This window comes from Ischnura elegans, chromosome 1, assembly GCF_921293095.1.
Source record: "Ischnura elegans chromosome 1, ioIscEleg1.1, whole genome shotgun sequence".
Taxonomy (NCBI): Eukaryota; Metazoa; Arthropoda; class Insecta; order Odonata; family Coenagrionidae; genus Ischnura; species Ischnura elegans.
In genome coordinates, this window is record NC_060246.1 from 91,088,290 (window position 1) to 91,108,729 (window position 20,440).

General features: G+C 37.4%; 1 protein-coding gene across 4 annotated transcripts; it reads right to left on the reverse strand.

Moving 5' to 3' along the window:
* Positions 1 to 430: 430 nt before the first annotated feature.
* On the reverse strand, positions 431 to 20,364 carry LOC124165788 (nudC domain-containing protein 3). Of its 4 annotated transcripts, none has more exons than XM_046543313.1 (7): positions 20,280 to 20,364; positions 20,006 to 20,146; positions 19,795 to 19,920; positions 19,620 to 19,713; positions 11,566 to 11,769; positions 6,333 to 6,521; positions 431 to 704 (listed from the first exon to the last, which is right to left on the reverse strand). In XM_046543313.1, exons 1-7 carry the CDS (start codon positions 20,327 to 20,329, stop codon positions 579 to 581), a joined length of 930 nt encoding a protein of 309 aa, XP_046399269.1. In that variant the 5' UTR covers positions 20,330 to 20,364; the 3' UTR covers positions 431 to 578. The 4 variants fall into 4 exon arrangements, with proteins under 4 accessions (XP_046399269.1, XP_046399258.1, XP_046399250.1 ...); XM_046543302.1 differs by having other exon boundaries at positions 19,620 to 19,710; positions 20,236 to 20,333; XM_046543294.1 differs by having other exon boundaries at positions 20,236 to 20,333.
* Positions 20,365 to 20,440: the final 76 nt, after the last annotated feature.

Here is a 20,440-nt window from a genome sequence, read left to right on the forward strand (position 1 = left end):
TTTCCTTAATAAGACTAAGTAAAAGACATTCATCCAGCCTTGCCCGAGGCTGTGAAAAATATTTTTAATAAAAGTGTTATAATTCTTAAAAATGATAATAAATTAACTAAACTCGCTGATTTATCAATCAAATTAATACTTTAATAAACTTATGTTGCATTATAAACATTCTTTTGTCTTCTTTCTACCCTTTCAAAGTTTTTTTATGCCTATATACAAGAGAGTTCACCTAATTGGGGCAAAGTGCACAAGTCCTGATATGTCCCAATTAACCGGAATCTACTGTATTACAAAGTTTGTTCTTTAATCTATCTTGTATATAAAATTAGGATCTTTTTCAAAATACCTTGAACGTAAGTATGCTACCCCCAAAGTTGCAAGCAAAAAGAAATAATATTAAAAGACCACAAAACCAAATATGAAATCTCTCTTCATTCAATTATGGATTTATTAAAACACAGTAACACAGTTCACAAAAATTTTGGGATTTGTACAAAGAGTATAAAACAACATGGTATAATTTATTGGCAATGCTCACAATAGAAACAGGTAATGACGAATCCAAGATCAAATTAACTCTAACTAGGCATATCTTGATCAGGCATGAAATTTCCATCAAAATTTATCATACTCGGGTTGTATTCCATTCCTTTGAAAGGAGATCCCTCTTGATTCCAAGCTTTCTTTAGAATATCTGCAACAGGCTGTGAATAAAAAAATTAAATTTAATTAAATCACATTACATTGAAAATTAATATTTAGTTAAAATATTTATTTTTGGTAATTGGCCACATTAGCTAATCCTATTTGTGTATCAAATAAATGAAATATTCAGAAGTAATTCAAGAAATGAGCAAATAGAAACTCCAATTTTTTAAAGAAAACTCATGGGAGCAGTTTGATTATCATTTGCCCTATTTCCACAAGCCACTTTAAGAGATGGTTAGCACAAATAACTGATAATTTACATAGAAGTGGTCAAATACTGCCAAACAAGGTAATTAATTTTGAGCTCACTCGTCAGTTCTCATTTGCTGATTGAGCAGCCAGAGTTCTCATAGCCACATGGATTGAGCTTTACCTCTTCATTATATCGCCATTATAATAAACAAAAGACTGGCTATGCATTGGGAGGCTAATAAACTCGCAGAATTTAAATTTCACAGTTCTTATTATGTATCATAGAATTCCAATTTTTTCACACTCTCTTCCACATGACTTTATATTTGAACAGTCAGTTTTAGTCAACATCAAGTATAGAGCCATATGGTATAATCAATATAATCACTGTGGAAAAGAAAGTTCAATTTTCAGTTCAAAGCTCAATGAAAAATGGTTTAGCATATTTTTGCTGGAAAGCATGGAAATCAGAGTCGATTATAATGAAAAAAAAAGTCTTTGTGTGTACAAATGTTTATGAAGAATGTCCTCCAAGCTTGGGATATTCTACTGAATATTTGCTTCTTGCTTTTTCCACCACTAGCTACTTGGCTACCCATATAACTGAGCTCTTATACCTCCTCAAGCTTTCAGTTTCATAGGTTAATGTTGGTTATGCCTCTTTCCTTCTGCTGCAGATTAACATTACAGTTTTGAACAACAGCTTTCAGCTTCCACCAAGCCTTTCCCTGTTTCCGAGAATTGACTTCAGACCATTGTCTTCCTCTGATATGTCATTGCTAAGTAGCTGCATGCTAATTTATTTCACGGTGAACATTCAAATCTATTTCCTCAATCTTCTTTTTTCTTCACAGCTGGATCCAGATATAATTACAGCTAATTGGATTTTAGTTTAATTGTAAGTAACTTTAGTTTAATTGTCATTGAAAAACAATCCAATTTTTTTCAGGGGTAAGAAGCACATCATTCCAATCCATGCAAACCAAAAATGTAGTCCACCCTAAGAAGTTTTTCACCTCCAAATTTTTGACCTTTTGAACTTTGGACTTCGAAAATAAACCAAATGACACGAAATTTTGTAAATTTCTTTCATACATCTCTCCAAAATACATCTTCCATCTCCCTGAATTGCTAATGAGGAACTTGCATGGGTCGTAGATTGCTCTAAAAACTATTTTGAATAAGTCAAATGGATACATTAGCTCGCAAAAATACCTTCAGTTTCTCCATTCAACATCAAAAGAAATAAAAAAATTGCATTTAAAATCGAGAAAAATTTCTCTGAGCCGACCACTGCGCGAAGACACCCGAGCGTTGCCGAGGCCAGGCGTGACGTCATAGGTGCCTAAACAACCGTAGGGAGTTGGGAAATACGCTGAGCGCATGGTGTAAAATTTGTTTTGAGGGAGTATTTAGCTGCTCATTGTCACTTTATTTTGTTCTGTTATTCTTGGGCAAGTTTTCCTATTGCTATTGTGCCTAGATTATTACTTGGGATATTAATAATGCGGCATCGGGATGATGAAGTACAAGCGTTTCACTTCGTATGTTTTAGTGATCAGAAAAATGGATGATAACGTTGCCACTCGTTCGAATAGTACACCTGAAATTCATCTACATCTACATAATACCCCGCAAGCCGCCTAAAAGGCGTGTGGCATGGGGTGTTAGGACACCAGCCTTTTTTTAGGACACCAAAAATTGATGCCACGACCCTCATGGAATTTGTCAAGACAAATTATTGCTATACGTCGGCGGCAAATCGAGTTGTAAAGGAAACTTGTAATACTGGAGGATAACGATCGTAAGCTGTGCTGTTGACATTAGAGGAAGCTGTGCTGTTGAATTTGGCAACGCCGAATTAACGGAGAAGGTAGTCCTATCCGTCCTACGGTACGAATTCACAGCAAAACAGTCTGCACACAATCCACATGTGAGATCGCGAATCGGTTCCGCTGCCAACACACACACAAGCTACCTATAACCTATTTCAATAATATAGGTAAATCCATAAACAATATACTAGCATATACCATAAAAATATAGTAGGAAATAGGCAAATACTCTTATCAAAAACTAGATGTCACTGTCACATTCTTTTATTCATCACGTACAACTTACAATAACAGAACTCGTTATGATGAAAACAACTATTTATTCACTGATTTAAACCTTTAAATTACCCCACACAATCACATAGGTGACTTTTCTCACTACTATTCGTTGAAATAATGGAATATCAAACTTCACTCACAGTTTTTATTTCAATAGCGTGATCGTGAAATGTCATATCTACGGTGAACAACGGAGATTAGCACGCCACTGACAATTTTTACACTACTGTTAGACATTTATCGATAGCGTAATAGCACTTTTACAATTCAATCACGATGGAACACTGATAACTCTTGGCCGATATTTTTCAACCTTGTCAAACTTTGTGCATTACAACCACTGGCACTGTGATTATTAGCAGTTGCTTAACGGGAGATGTCACGTTGAAAATAACACTATTTTGGCCCAAAATTGTTCCTAGATGTCTCCAATCAGCGAGCAAAAGTTGCATTGACTGGAATTCACCCCATAATACAAGCACAGACAGTACTAAACGACGAATTCTCCGGTACCTACTAATAAACGGATGAATTTATTGTATATAAAAGCTAAGCGGACATTAGTAAACATCAAAATCGTTCTAATTACATACTTAAATGAATGATATGCCGTCGATAACATCAACTTACAATTAACGTATCCCCCTTCCAATGGCCGTGGATTAGACTCCTAGAACGATGTTATTTAGGTATTATAAAATTTTTGGTTTAACTGCTCCAGTTTTATATTTTATGCCCTTACTCAGATATTAATATTATAAATAATGCAAAATATGAGGGCTTCCAAGCCTCTATCGTCGGATATTTATCTTTAAATATAAAATAATCAACACGTCTAACAAACGAAGCTCTCACAACTGCTGGCAACTATTACAAACAATCACAACAATAGCTTCGCGTGATGTTTAGGCACCTTTGACGTCATCGAGGCTTCGTCGGCAGTGGCTTGGGGGGTGAGGGAGTTTTTCCCGCGCTTTAAAATTCGTTATATTTATCATTAAATATCTCGCGAAGGAAAACTCAGATATACATGCGGTTTTCGTTATTGTATTCAGAAAATAATTTTCTGTCCGCCTGTGAAATAAAAAAAATTCATGCAAGTTCCCCATTCTGATTTTCAATTCGAAGGTATCAACGTTTGTAAGGCATTGCTTTTTGTACTTTGTTCCCTGAAGTAGTTCTTCACTATCGTAAACACAGCTTCCACTTTTCAAAGTGCAAATATTTGCTTCTTTTTACATCCTTGCAGGTATTCTTCATCCTCATTTCTCTTTCATTCTTTGTGACTTATTGCATTCTTCAATCTCTTGTTTTAAAGTTGCCTTTCTCCAGTTTTTGCATTCTTATATTTTCTCTTACTTTAATGGGGTCTAAGGCTGGATCCCTGATTCATGGCTTTTTCTTAAAAACTACTTTTCTGACAAAAACATCTTTTGAATATTTTTCCAGCTATCTTCAACCAATTTCTAAGTGAGATCCTTTTCTATTTTATTTCTCACTGCTTCTTGAAAAATGTCAGCTGATATTGAACTTCCTTCAGACTTCCTACTTACCACAATTCTTCAAAGTTTTCTTCAGTTTCTTGAGTTTTAAGTTGCCTTTCATCATTACTAAACTGTAGTTACTGTTGATGTCTGACTCATAGTAGCTTTTGCAGTCCTTCATTTGGTTCTTAGGTCTTTTCTTCACCGATATGTATGTATTTTATTTGAAATCTTATGTCTCCTGGCATTTCCTCAAGTATCTTTTTTGTTTGCAATTTTGAAAAAAAATTTATGGAACTACTGGCCTGTGTTCTGGGCAAAATTGCAGCACAATTCCTCTTCCATTTTTGTTTCCCTAATCCACATACCCTGGTTAATCTTCCATTCTAGCCTTTGCCAACAACAGTCAGAAAAAAATATTTTCTTCCCCTATCTTGCATTTATTACTAACACAGTACCTTTATAGAAATCTTCAATTATTCACTATTGTAGCATTTATTTGGCAAGTAAACTTGCACCATTATGGTATTAACGTGCAGGTAATACAGGACGCTTTTTACATGCATTCCAGAACTCTTTCTGAGCATTACCTCAACCCCTGCATTGATATTTAAATATCCTGCATGCATAATCCTGTAGCTTCCATTCCATAAGTCTCCTTCTTCAGGCCACTTCAATTTCCTGATTCTTAGTTCCCCTAGGGTCATTCTTTGCATTTCTGCCTTCAGGTTCCCCAGGCTTCCACAGGCTCGAAGCAATTTCACATTCCAAATTCTTACGGTAAAAAGTTTCTCACACTTCACTGGTGCACACTATAGGTAATACATTACCTGCCTGGAGATCTGAATGAGGGACTACTTTTACATCTGGAATTATTACTTGAGATAGTTATATCATGTCTTTCTAAAAATTTGATTTTTGATTTTTTTAAAGTACAGCAACATTAAAGCAGATCGTATTTCTATCAGCTGTAAAGTGAACACACGCTAAAGTGAAAATGTGCCCGCTGTAAAAACCACATGCTGACACAGTCTACAAGAGTGCACTTAAAGGTGCTGGAAGGGCATTTTACAGAAGAGGAAAATGTAAAATTTGCCTGTTGATATATTTAAAAAATCAAATCCAGAACGCATAAAAGCCCAACATAAATATGTGCATTGAGAGGTCTCCTTAAGAAGGAGATGAACTGTTTTTTGTTAATGGCATAAGTTTGCTTTTCTGATAAGCCAAAAAGACAAACTAGCCACAGAGAAAATTCAAAAGAAAAAGCTGAATGTGCCTGTCCGGACATGCAGCTACCCTGAGCATTATATGATTATGTATTACTAATTCACACAAACACCATAATAAAATTTGATAAAATGGATAAAATGAAATAATGAGATAATAGCAGGAAAAAGTGAAATCTTACATAATGAGATAATATTTGTTGCACACACAAAATAGGGAGAGTTTACTTAAAAAAAACATGCAGAACCTAATATTTATGATACAATAGCTTATAGAGTATATGTAGAGATAACAAAAATTGAACCAAGCCACTACGCCGACTTTCAAAGGGCATTTCTAGCATGTTAGGCACCATTACGATACTATGAGAAATCCTTACTAATCTGCTCAAACAGGCAAGGTTATTGAGAACAAACAATAAATACAAGAAAGAATCTTATTATGATCAGTTTTTATGGAATGAATGCAAATAATTTACCCAATGAATAGAGAGCACGTGCCTCACTAGTGCTGACAAATTTCTTCACTTCAAAATGATTAGGTACATTGGTTTGGTATGTACTTGGAAACCAACAGTATCCATATACGTATGTATAAAACTCACCTGATGACGTGGATCCAACTGTCCCATTCTTTTCCTCTGCTCAGCCCACATCAGCTCCTGAATTTTCATTTGTTCTTCTTGACGCAGGTCATCCATTGGGCGTGATGCATCTATATTCTGGAGATTTATTTTCTCTTCACTGGTTAAAAGTGCATCCCACCAGCGCTCCTGACATTTTTCAAGATGAATCTGCAAATACATCAATTTTTCAGTTCAGAGGCCATAATTTATGACTCCAGTAATTTTCACTGCGCAGATAAACAAATTTGTAGGTTTAAGATGGTGAAAAACATCACTTCCTTAGAAAATCTCATTTGGTGGTTTTACAGAAACAGAGGTATTGGATAAATACATTTTTACTACATGTAGTGTCACTGCTGACGAATACCTCTTACTGATGAACAGTAATAAATTCCTGGCAAAAGAGGATATACTTTTGAAGAAGGATCTCTTGTACATGGAATATCCCACTTCTGGCCACCAAGGTATAGTTTTTCTGACCTCTCCCTCAGACTTTTTCCTTAAAATGTAAAATTCATGACTCACTTTGGGTAACAGGACAGTACCGAAGGATCTAGCCAGCCAAGATAAAGAAATAAGTGTTATGTAATCCATAGGCTGCAGCAGGTCCTGACTTTTGGTATCTATCACTCAGAGGGGGAAACAAAAGTCTTCTGCCATATAGCCCGAGTGAGAGTCTTGTTGATAAATGACCCTCATAATGCAGACCTTTTTTCCCCATTCACTGTGGATTTCAGTTTCTTTTCAGCACTCTTACCAGACTCATAAATGGAAGAGTAGCCTAAAGACTTAATTTTGAGCATTAAAATTTTCAGTAATAATCCTTCCAATAACGGCTGTTATTATGATAAAAATCAGTCAAAAGAGAGATATGTTTTTCATAGAACATTCATCAACAATTTAGGACTGATTAGGCTGGTGTTTACTGGTCCTCCTTATGATCAGTTCTTCAGGTAATCAACAGTTTGTATAAAAGCTGTCATTTTGAAAACACTCAGGATTGCTGGGGTCCTTTCAAGGACAAAGGGAAGTTGAAAGGAAGGATTCATATAAAGGTCAAGAAGGAGCAAAAGGTCTCTCAGAACCCTCCAAGAGAGGTCAATAGAGAGCAAGTGACCCTGAAAGGGATGGCAGTAAAATCTCAAAGGTGCCTGACCCTTCTCAAATGACCAATGGCCAAGCATAAGGAAACATTCTTCCTAGAGTCACAATTCAGAACGTATGAAAATGTTCCACAGCTAAAAAGGGTTAATCCCCAAAAGAGAGCACCTTCAATCGAAGCATGAAGTGTTGATGCTGTCCTTAAAATTTGATGAGTGTTTCCCCAAAATGGTATCTGAAGTGGAAGACACAAATACACATTTTGCAATAAATACTAGAGAACTTTGAGAGGAGGTACAGGGGGAACAATGAGAGCTTGGAGTGAGCAAGCGCAGGTAGAGGCCAGAAGGAGTGATGAAGCCACATGTTAATCCAACACATAAATAACAAATGCAACTGATATGACAATAGGAAAAAGTTTATTGTCAGGGTGGAAATGGTAATTGGCGATCTGAAAGTCATAGGATCCAGGAAATTATAACTGTTAAAACTATTTCACCGGTTTTCCAAGTCATAGTCCCTATAACTCCCACCACTAACTAATCTAATGCCTACTACACCATTTCCTTCATATATACTTTTGACATCAAAGACAATAGTGGAGTCTTTTCACCCACCTCGGCTTGTTCTCGACCCTGATGCTTCATCGGCAACCCCCATTTGCACAGAATGAGCCATATACAGATTAGGAAGGTAAAAAAGCTTAGATGTCCTGGTAATATACACAATTCTTCCTCACAATGGTCCTCATTACTGCTATTCCATCAAAGGTTGACTTTCCTTTCTCACTGATGACCAAACTGATCATCACTTAGTAATGGTTTATCGTAGTCTCCATATCTATTTGTAATCCCCAGAATAACTGCATATGATATTAGGTTAATAGCTCTATAATCTTTGCATCCTAAAGCTCTTTCTTTTTTAGGTAGAAAAGTGTTTGCCTCAGTTTTGTGAAGAAAAAAACTGTTGTAGCTGCTGCTTCTGCCCTAGACCCTTCCTGATACATGCTGAGTACTAGTGCAAAACCTTATCCTCCTACCCTACCCTCCTATCCTTCTTCAGGAGCCCACACAGGATATTTACAACACCCACCGCTTTCCTTGCCTTCCTATCTTGAAATTATTTCTCAATTTCAGCGTCTAGGATCCCCAGTCTGAGATTATCATACTCCACCACACTTTCCTTCTCTACACCAAGTGCTGGTTCCCAGTAACACTTAGATCCTTGACATATGTCTTCCACCAAATTTTAACATCTTCTGGTTCTATTATAGTCTATTTACTTTACAGGGTGTGTCCTGAAAGTAGTAGGACTGAGTCGAGAACAAAAAATGTATGTCTCATATAGGTACATCGCTTCAAAAATCCTCAAAGTAGCCCCCTTGGGCATCTACACAATGCTGCCAGCGAGTTTTCCACGCAGCGTACGCTTCCTGGAAGGCTGACTCCGGGATGTCCTTTACAGCACGCGTCACAGCCTTTTGGAGAACTTCCACCGACCCGTGGTGACGCCCTTTCAGGGGGGTCTTGAGCTTGGGGAAGAGAAAGAAGTCCGGGGGGGCGATATCCGGGATGTAGGGTGGGTTGCCACGCCGTGTTTCGCCAGGTAGTCAATGACAATGAACGCAGTGTGGGCCGGCGCATTGTCATGATGAAGGATCCACGAAGCGGCGATGGCTGGTCAGACGCGGAAGATGCGTTTTCGCAGTCTTTCCAGTACTTGCACGTAAAAAGCTGCATTAGCGGTTTGCCCTGGTGGCACAAACTCACTGTGGATGACACCTTTCGAATCGAAGAAGCACATGAGCATGGATTTTTGCTTCGATTTGGACATGCGAGCTTTTTTGGGTTTCGGCGATGTCGCTGTGTGCCATTCTGCACTTTGCCGCTTCGTTTCTGGGTCGTATTCAAACGTTGAGCGGTTGATCTGCTCATGGCACTATCCCCGTAAGCTGCCTTGATGAGTTCATGGGTCTCCTTGCGGCTTTTCTCGAGTTTAACGCAGAATTTCACTGCGTAACGCTGCTCCACTAAACGTTCCATGACGCACCGTGACGAGGTCACTTGACAGAGGCCTGGAAGAAATACGATTCACACTCCGCAAGAGCTCAGAGCCGACTGCCTAGCGTTTACAGCGCTTTGTTAGAGTCCCTTCCACCACCTGCAACCCAGAAAACTCGCGTCCGACCGTCCGCGTGTGTGGGAAAAAATCAGTCCTACTACTTTCAGGACACAGCCTGTATGTCTGCGGGTGAGCTTTCATGAGAGCCTGGACACTCCTGGACACTCTCGGATGACTTCGCTGATAGGGGAGGTGCAGTACCAAGAGAGAAAGGAGGAGCGAACATAACGTTGCCAAATGTACATTTGTAGCTGCTCTACTTTGTCACTGAAAACGTGTGAGTCATAGGTGGCCACAGGTATTTTGGCCCTGGTGCTGAGACAATATACCTACTTTGGAAGGCATTGGGGATAATCCTTTTACAGAAGCCAATGACATTGTCAGCTACCGTGCTGAATGAGGCACCATTGATGGAAGGCATACTTAGTCACATACAAGGAGAACACATGCGGTTTGGCAACACTGCTCCATGAGCTGATTCACAATGTTCACTCGGCAGAGGTCTGAGAGCGACTCACTGAGGCCACGCCTACTGTTTGGCAAAGGCAAAGTCACATGTCGAGAAACTTTCCCTCCCCTCATCTCCACTTGCTTTGGCCACACCAGCTCACCCGCAGAGATAAAATGAACAGAGTATAACAACCTTTTAATGTTTGCCTTTATTTTTGAAATGTACCAACTGCCTTTTATTACTGCCTGATAACAACTTCATCTTGCCATACAGTCTACCTAACTCTCATTCCTCCTGAAACTCTTCCTTTTCTTCAAATTGCCCTCTCCGCCAAGCCTCTTTTGCCCTCTTGGTTGCCGTATTCCATTATTTATTTCTCTATACAACCTTTTGCCTTGCCGAGTACACATTTTTCCACTTCCTTCCCCGCTCCATTTTCCTTCCAGTGTAATACAAAGTTACTTTATTCATCTAATCTCTATGCATCACACCAACTTCTCTGCTGCTTTTACGATTCCCATTCCTATCCACTCCCACTCTTCCTCTACAGTTTCAATATCTCCCTTACACTATTCTCCGCTAGTTCCTGTATTCCATTCTCTTAGTCCCCTTCAAAACTTCTATGTTCTTTTCCTTCACCTTTCAGATTTTCCTGAGCCTTTTCAATTTTACACTGCCTCTCAGAAGCATTTAAAGTAAATTCTAGTCATCTGAATTTGATAGTGACAACAGTTGATGACCAACTGTTAACCCTTTCACTGCTGTGAACGTACCTTTTCTTCCTCCCTGCCATGTGCTCAGCACTTTTGCCAGCTAAGATTCGTTTCGTGGGGCCATGAGCAGGTACTCCCAGAATGGGCGTAGTACACCCTCCGAAGGGTCGCTACTCCACAACTCTTTCCTTGACGAGCTCACCCTCGCTGGCTCATCTCTTCGACCCTCCGAGCAGGGGGCCTCCCTCCCGAAAAGTGACCGCTCCGACAGCAATTTGAAAATCAATCAATCAATCCGCTCATCAAAAAATGATTATTTGCATCGTACTCCTGCCAATCAAACAATCATATACGTCTTTGAACCGTGTTTCTGCAATGAAAAGTAATGATTTTGTTAACTTATATTTCCATTTTCCAGTGGTCTGCAGCCACATGTTTTAGCAAAGTTAACAAAATCGTTATTTTCCATCGCAGAAACACGGTTCAAAGACACACTTGATTGCTTGATTAGCAGGAGTGCGATGCAAACGATCATTTTTTGATGATCGGATTGATAGATTGATTTTCAAATTGTAGTCAGAGAGTCATTTTGCGGGAGGGTCGAAGAGACAGGCCAGCTCGTCGAGGAAAGGGATCCGGATTAGCGACCCTTCACAGAGTGTACTACGCCTATCCTGGAACTACCTGATCCATGGCCCCACGAAATGCATTTTAACCTTTCCGCTGGCATATGAGGAGAAGGTTATCGGAGATTGAACAGCAGCGTAAGGGTTAAAGGAGATTATGAACAGTAACAACAGGAAAAATAAAAGTAAAAATAAAGTACCTGTACTTCATGTCCTGGGATCAAGGTCCATGTTGACTCCTCTTTTTTGGTTTTGTAGCATAAGTCCCCTTCCAGCAATGCTGTTTTTTCAGGATATTCTGTGACATATTCCTCAGGTACACCACAAAGCTTTACACACAACCTCTCTGCATCAATATTTACATCCAAATGTTTAGCTTTGGTGACAAATGTTGGAACAGTAACCTAAGTTCAATATAAATTTAAAAAAAAACAAATTTATTCTAAAGAAAGCATTCATATATTTCTAGGGCAATATTAGGCACGCAACTAAGTTCCCACTGTTTGTCAACAGATGGCTCTAGCAGTGATTACTGCTAGATTTTGTCAAACCGGGAATGTCATTAACCAAGCTAAGACATTTGGTAAACAGACAATGGTGAGTTTCTTTTGGCACATATCCTTATTGCTGCATGAAAATGGCTGAGTTTGTGCCTAGTAACCATCATTTCAAGAAGCAAATGCAGATCCAGGATATTTTTCTAGGGGGGTTGGACAGGGGTAGGGCCAAGAGCCTGACAGACAAATGATCTTCCCATACTTGAGATTAAAACAATAATTACTATATGAAATATTCTTTTTATTTTGATATGAAAGTTATTGAGAAGAAATTAAATGATTGAGGCTCCTAAATACACAATACAAACTAACCTTATGATAACTGTACTAAAAATCAAGCCTATTTTTTAAGCATCGGTGGGGGGGAGGGGGCACCCCTCCCACCTTATTTTGCCAACTATTAGTTGATTTTCCTCTTTTATTTGAAGAAAAAGGCAGCTGAAGCACATCCAGAGGTCCAACAAGTTTACACAGAAACTGCTCTAAGTGAAACACTGTGTTGCTATTGGTTCTGTCCCTTCAAAGATGGTAATTTCAATGTTGACGACCATGCTTGAAAGAAGACCAAAAACCTTCAAAGACGCTGAATTGAAGGCATTGCTTGATGAATATCTGTGCCAAACTCAAGAAGAGCTTGTTTATGCATAAGGAGTTACCCACCAAGCCATTTCCAAGCTATTTTCTGCATTGCCAATAATGCAAAAGCAAGGAACTTAGGTTTCTTGTGATTTTTTAATTATTAAGGAACTTTGATTTCTTATGATTCAACAAACTGATTTTACAGGATGACAATGCTATACAATGCTCCCTTTGTCAGACCCATTAAAACCTACCTGGAAACGCTCAAATGGTAAGTCCTAACCCACCCACCATATTCCCCAGATATTGCGCTGACAAATTATTACTTGCTCTGTTTGATGGGTCTGGCAATTAGTAGTTCCACTCATATAAAGGCATCAAAAAATGGCTTGATTCTTGGATAGCCTTAAAAGATATAGACTTTTACCGTAACGATATTTGAGCTCTGCCACAATAATGGGGAAAAGTTGTAGCTAGCAATGGAAAATACTTTGAATGATTCATTTATAACCATGTTTTCACATTTAAGTTGTATTTTTGTTTACAAAAGCATCAAGAACTTAGTTTTGCACCGAATAACAAAATAGAGGTTTTAATGTATCTCACCACGACAGAGGCATAACTATGGGGAGGGGGATGAGGGGATAGATCACCCCCCAAATCCTAGGAGAAATAAAAAATTATTTATAATTACTGCCTAGTTTTGGCATATAATAACTACATCTGCTTAAAGTCAAACCTTTAATGCCAAAATTATGTAAAATGTATATCCAGGCATGTCATTTTTGCCAGGGGGGGGGGGGGGGAGGTCGCCTCCCCAGGCCATCCTATCCAAAGCATATTCCTAGTTACACCACTGCACCACGAAATAAGTTCATATCTGTAGTTTTGATTAAATTCAGAATAAAGTTTCTGAATTTCTTTAGAGTGCAATTACTAGTAATTTGGAAAAATAGGCCCCTTATCTAACGTAGTAACCATTAACACATCTTCTGGTGCTTTATTCAATAGCAAATACAAACACACAATTTCTATACATTTGTGATGGTATGAGACACTACACATACACATGGTCTCTTCAAAATTCTTTCCGCAAATCATCAAATACTTCTGGCAAAATGCAGCCTCATCAAAAATATTTTTATCTCCGTTACAAATTCATGGCACCAGTGCAGAAATCCATTTTTGACCAGGTCGAGGCTATTTTGATGAATTTTAGGTAAAATAGAGCAAGGATGAAAATAGCCACTTGCTTCTCTTCCTTCCATTTTAGGTATATGGTGGAAACCTTACCTTCCAAATAACCTCCCCCACAGTCCAATTCCACACTTATTGTATAACTAATAACTTCAGGCTTTACTTTGTGAAACCTCTCCATATTGGAAATAAGGAAATAAAACTTTGTAAGGTTCACTGTTATTTAATTATGGGCACGACCCGGGTTTCGTAACTTGGTTACATCGTCAGGTGACTGACATTTATACACAAAGTATAGAAATTCTCACTGTCACTTGAGTACTTTGTGTATAAATGTAGGATGCATGCAAGATCAGTCACCTGACGATGTAACCAAGTTATGAAACCCGGGTCGTGCCCATAATTAAATAACAGTGAACCTTACAAAGTTTTATTTCCTTACTTCCACACTTATTGTTTTCATTCTAAATATTTAAGTGCTAGGAAGTTTTAACAAAACTATAACATATTTTATTTAGAAATCATGAGGATAGGTGTTCAAGATTGATGTTATGCTAATTATTTGCAGCAATCGGGCCAACTACGTAAATACCTAAACTTGAAATAAGTTATTTCCTTTAAAATTCAAGACTTCCTTTAAAATTGTAACCACTTTCAATATCTGCCCTCCTTCCTTACCCTCCATAGTGAAAAAAAAATCCCATCCGGGAAATCCATACCACATTTTTTCATTAAATGTAATCCATGGAAGAAGGTAGTAACAAATTTTAGCTTATTGTTCCAGCATTATTATTAGTGATTTATATACCAGGTGTAAATCGCTGTTTTTACTTCGATGGGTATCATAACTATAAGAGCCACCAAGAATTCAGTAGAATTACAGTTTAGCAACAGAAGCAATACACCACACATATTCCCATACCAATTACTTTATAACAATCTTGGTGATTAACTAAGGGCTTAATTTAAGATACAGTTTGTCCCTTTTTGCTAGTAATCAATGTTGGAAACATTAAACTCTTACATTAATTTTAGTCTCACATGGCAAGAAAAGCCTCGTTTGAGGAAGCGTTCCAAAAATACCTCCTCAATTCCTTCAAGCTTTGTGGTAGTTGAATGGAATCATTTAAAAAATTCCTCTTCAGATAGCTAATAACACTGGCATGAGAGAGTTTCAAATGTGCATATTTTAGCTTTCATGCTGTTGATAAAAGTCATAATAATTTTTCCAAGCCAATGTAAACACACTTTTCATTAAAAATACTTCCACCGGGGAAACATATGTGTACAAACATAAAATTTTTAAGGATTAAGTCTATGTTTGCTCTTGAAAATCTCTTTAAAGGGTTGGAGGTGAGATGATTTCCATAATGCAAACAGAACCCGGGCGCTTTGTTTAAACGCTACCTTCAATGCTAGTTGAGACATTTTCAAAAGGAAGCTTTTAGTCATGGCCAGGACGTAAATAAAGCAGGCCACAATACCATACGAATAAGTTAACTTACTTAGTAGTGTGGCGATGAAAAATTTGTTTATGAAACACAGAATATAACATGATAAAGTCGATAAAGAGTCGCAGTCGAGCAGTCGTTGTGAACGGAAGTGTCTGAGCACAGCTCGCTGCTATACACTGTTCGCTCGTTTCTTCTCGTCGTAAAATGCCATCTCAGTGCGATTCCTGCGGAAATGTAATAAAACGTGGCCAGACGTCGGTTCTCTGCAATGAGTGTAACAAGAGTTTTCATGCAGTGTGCCAATCAGTGTCGAAGGATGTATTGAAGTTGCTCGAGGATGGCCGACAACAGCGGTGGATTTGTCACAATTGCGATCCTGAGGCTCTGAGGAAACGTCCAGATTGCGTGGCGAATGAAGCTAAACAACAGATGGCATCTTGCAGCACTTCAGAGGATTCATCAGTGCTCCTGCTGCGTGAACTGTTGGAGAAGATATCGGTGATGCAGAATGAGCAGAGTGAGTTAAAACAATTAATTAATTCGTGGAATAGCGTCATTCATGATCACACAAAGACGCTAAGTGAGCAAACAAAAGCTATAGAAGCAGTCCAATGTAACCTTAGTAAAGTGAGTGATGGATTAGATAAATTATTTGGGGAAAACGTTGCCTTGAGTAAACGAGTTTGTGACCTTGAGAACAAGTTGAATACTTTGGAGCAAGAGTCACTCAGGAATACTATCGAAATACATGGTGTTCCGATGTCAAATGACGATGCTCCTTCAGCAATCGTGTGTAAAACAGGTCTTGCCTTGGGTATTAAACTCGATGGGAGTGATATTGAAGCTGCGTATAGGGTAGGGAAGAAGCATTCCACCCGATCTAAGCATCCGCCGCTAGTTGTACGTTTTGCCCAGTCAAGCATAGCGGAAGAATTTGTTCGATCCAGGAGGGTGAAGAGAAATCTTTCACTCTCGGACCTTCACCTGAACACAGGGAATGTTAACGCGGCTAGCCCAATTTTTGTAAATGAAGCTTTAACACAAAAAAACTAAAGGTTGTATGCCCTAGCAAGAGACCTTAAAAGAAATGGTAAGGTAAAGTACTTATGGGTGCGCGGAGGTCGTATATTTGTTCGCAAAAGTGAAGGCGGGGATAGAATAAACATTCGAAGTGATTCTGATATAGAAACCTTACAATGAGGAAGCGATCCTTGTTTACCAGGGACGGAAGATCGGAATGGAACAATTTGTGCAAATCAACAACTTTCGATCTATTATCAGAATGTGAGAGGTTTGAGAAGTAAGTTAAAAATGTTCAACATCTCGTTAGGTGATCTTGACCATGATATAATATGTATAAGTGAGACATGGTTAAATAATTACATAAGTGATTCAGAAGTATGCATGAGTGGCAGATACAAATTACATCGGAAAGACAGAAATGAGACTTTGACTGGAAAAAAACTAGGTGGTGGAGTAATGGTAATGGTGAAGGATACGTATAAGTCAATGAGGTTAAGAGAATTAGAGACATGTGATGAAAATATTTGGATCAAGGTGCAGGTGAAAAATAATAAATGGGTGTATTTATGTGTTGTCTATTTCCCTCCAGATGCTATGCTTGAAGTATATACTAATTTTTTTGACAAATTGACCTATAGTGAAATTATTAACAATGAAATATTTATCCTTGGTGACTTTAATTGCCCCTCATTCATGTCATCTATTGAGACGAAAACGCCATTATGTATTGAGTTGTTGCTGTTCATGAACTTATTGGGTCTGAAACAGAAGAACAATGTGGAAAGCAGTTACGGAAAATTTCTTGATCTTGTTCTTACTAATGTGGTCGAGAGTAATATTGAGGTGATTCGCTGTACGTTGCCAGTGATTAAAGAAGATCACTATCACCCAGCAGTAACCGCTCATTATGTCTGTGGTATTACAAAAAAAACAAAAGATGATTTTGCCAATTCATATAACTTTAAAAGAGGTAACTACTTGAAATTACATATATGAGGAGCTGCGGAGTAAAGATTGGAACGCAATTTCATCTACTAGTGATGTCAATATTGGTTTGGAAATGTTTTACAGTTACCTAAATGAAGCGATTGATATATCTATTCCAAAATGTAAAATATTAAAGTACAAGTATCCTTCGTGGTACAATTACGAGGTAATTAAAAAAATAAAGAAGAAAGATAGACATAGACTACTGTTCAAGAAAACTGGGTCAAGTTATCACAAATCAAAATACAATACTTTGAGAATAGAAGTTAGAGAAGATATTAATAAAGCTTTAAGTGTTCACTTGGAAAATATCAAATATGAAGTTGTCAACGGGAACTATAGTAGTTTTTGGAAATTTGTGAGAAAAAATAAGGCTAGTGGTCATATCCCTGAAGTGCTTACACTAAATGGTTGTGAATTTGCCTCACCAAGAGAAATAGTTAATGCATTTAAAGAATATTTTATGTCTGTTTATGTTACTCAAGTAGATCCCTCTAAGTTAAAGTATGCTAATGAAACCCTTGCCCAAAACAATGATAATATAATCATTATTAGTATTAGCATGGATGAAGTGCTTGAAGCAATCCAAAGTTTAGATACCAAAAAATCTATTGGTCCTGACAATATCCCTACGTATATTGTGAAAGCTGTAAAGAGATCTTAGCTCAACCTTTATGTCAGTTGTTTAATAACTCTTTAAAAAGTGGAGTATTTCCCACAAAATGGAAAACTGCCAAGGTGTGTCCTATTTTTAAAAAGGGAGAACGAAACGACATAAAAAATTATAGGCCTATAAGTATATTGTCTGTTTTTTCAAAAATATTTGAGGGTATTTTATGTAAGCGTATTAACTTTCTATTAAAAAATCGGATAAGTGATACACAACACGGCTTTATAGCTAATAGGTCAGTAACGACCAACCTAGCTATCTTAACTGATTATGTTATGAATTCCATGGATAGCGGTTCTCAGGTGGATGCAGTCTACCTACACTTTAAAAAAGCCTTTGATACTGTACAACATAACATATTGCTAAGCAAACTGAAAAGTATTGGCATTGCAGGCTCTTTGTTAACTCTTTTGAGTTCATTTCTAAATGAAAGAAAACAATACGTAGTGTATCGAAACGTGGTGTCTGACAAATACTCTGTTGTATCTGGTGTGCCTCAAGGCTCGAACCTGGGTCCACTTCTGTTTTTGATATTTGTTAATGACTTGCCACAATGTATCCATCATTCAAGATGTCTAATGTTTGCAGATGATGTTAAAATATATAGAAAGGTGAACAACTTACAACATTGTCTCCAGATACAGTCAGATTTAAACAGTCTGGTCACCTGGTCTCATGAAAATGGTTTATTTTTTAATGTTGATAAGTGTTTTGTTTTATCTTTTTCACGGAGAAAAAATGTAATCAAATGCAATTACCATATGGAAGAATGCAAATTGAATAGGACTAATGAATGGAAGGATCTAGGGGTCACCTTTGATAGCAAAATGTATTTCACCACACATATATTGAATATTAGCATAACTGCATGTAAGCTTTTGGGCTTTATACACCGTATGTCAAAATATTTTGACTCTGAGATGGTACTTAAGACATTGTATTACTCTTATGTAAGAAGTAAGTTGGAATATGGGTCAGTTATTTGGAATCCCTATTTAAAGAAACATATTGTACTGCTAGAGCAAGTTCAAAAGAGATTTTTAAGATTTCTATATTTTGTATTATATCATGTGTATCCGCTTTTCGAGAATTATGTTTGTTATAGTGATTTGTTAAGAGTGTTTGGTCTCCATACCCTGCAAAATAGAAGAACCATAAACGACCTGCTATTTCTGCATGATGTCATTAATAAGGGCCTATGTTATGAATTGCTTAAGGAAATAAAAATAATAGTACCAAATGTTAATAGCCGGTTCAAAAGAACATTTTACATATCTAAGGTTAAAACAAATTATTGTTCCAATACGCCAATACGAAGGATCTGTGTACTATATAACAAAAACTTCAATGATTTAGACCTGTATCAAAAGAAAAACTGCTTTTTAAAAGATGTTAAGAATATGTTTCGCGACTGTGATAGTATTTAGTTAATATTTTTACCACTTGTTATCATGATTGTTACTTTTTTGTGGCTGTGACCAATTTATTTTCTATTTTTTGTAGTTATAATCATGTATTGTTCGCCCTATAATTATGTACATGTTGGGCGAACATTAAACATAATAAATAAATAAAATCACATCGACAAAAAGGCACTCGCTGATGTAAGGATTAAACTAAAATTTGGAGCAAACATCATTGCATTTTTTAGAAATAATTTGTAGTATAACCAAATATGCTTTACGAAAAGTCAAGCTTATTGTAAATTGATTTGAGAAGTTTGTGCATAGATGTTATGAATATACTTGGACGGAGTAAAATTATAGCATAATAGCTTGTGTTCATACCTGAACATCAAGGTCCGATATTGTTTGAGACCATTGATATCCTTTGCGAACAGCACCGTTGTAGCTGTCACTGGTACTTGGTTCTTTGGTCCTACTGCACAGAATGCAAAGATAATATGGATAAGTACATTTAATTCTGTTGCCAACAATATTTCAAAATCAATAAAATTTTTACCATTTCTTCTCTGTTTCTACAATGCTGCATGATGACTCTGTCTTAGCATCTTGGTCTGACTCTGAAGGTTCTGTTTCTACGACTTCTTCGCGGATACAGTTGGGTTCTTCGTCAGCAGAAGAATTTCTATTAATAATAAATATATGTACATTGTATGAAGTATATCGACCTACTTGTATCTAACTGCTATTCTCATGTTACAAAAAAGTACCTTAATCGATAATACTTTTCCTCATCTTGTCTTGCCTTCGTTTCCCATTTCCTTAATACCTTTAGTACAATTTGTTCTGCGACCCCCGGTGGAAAGCCTAATTTTGTACTCTGCTCATTTTGTAATCGGAAGAAATCGGTACTGCAAGGTAGTAATAGGAGTATGGTAATAATGCTTAATTTAAATTATTACAAATACAGTTAAGTTAACAGTCAACGAGGTATATTTACCCTCTGTAAAGAAAACCGAATAAGGAATCGAGAAAAGGGATCACCTGTCCCTCCTCCTGCAAAATTCCCATAAATGTTTGATCATGTTTACCATCCATTGTGCAAAATCAAAATAAACACTTGTACTGATTCTCGAATGTTTTTATAGTGTTTCCTTGGTATCAGAGATGGCAGCATTTCCCTAAAAATTCACATGGAGCACGAA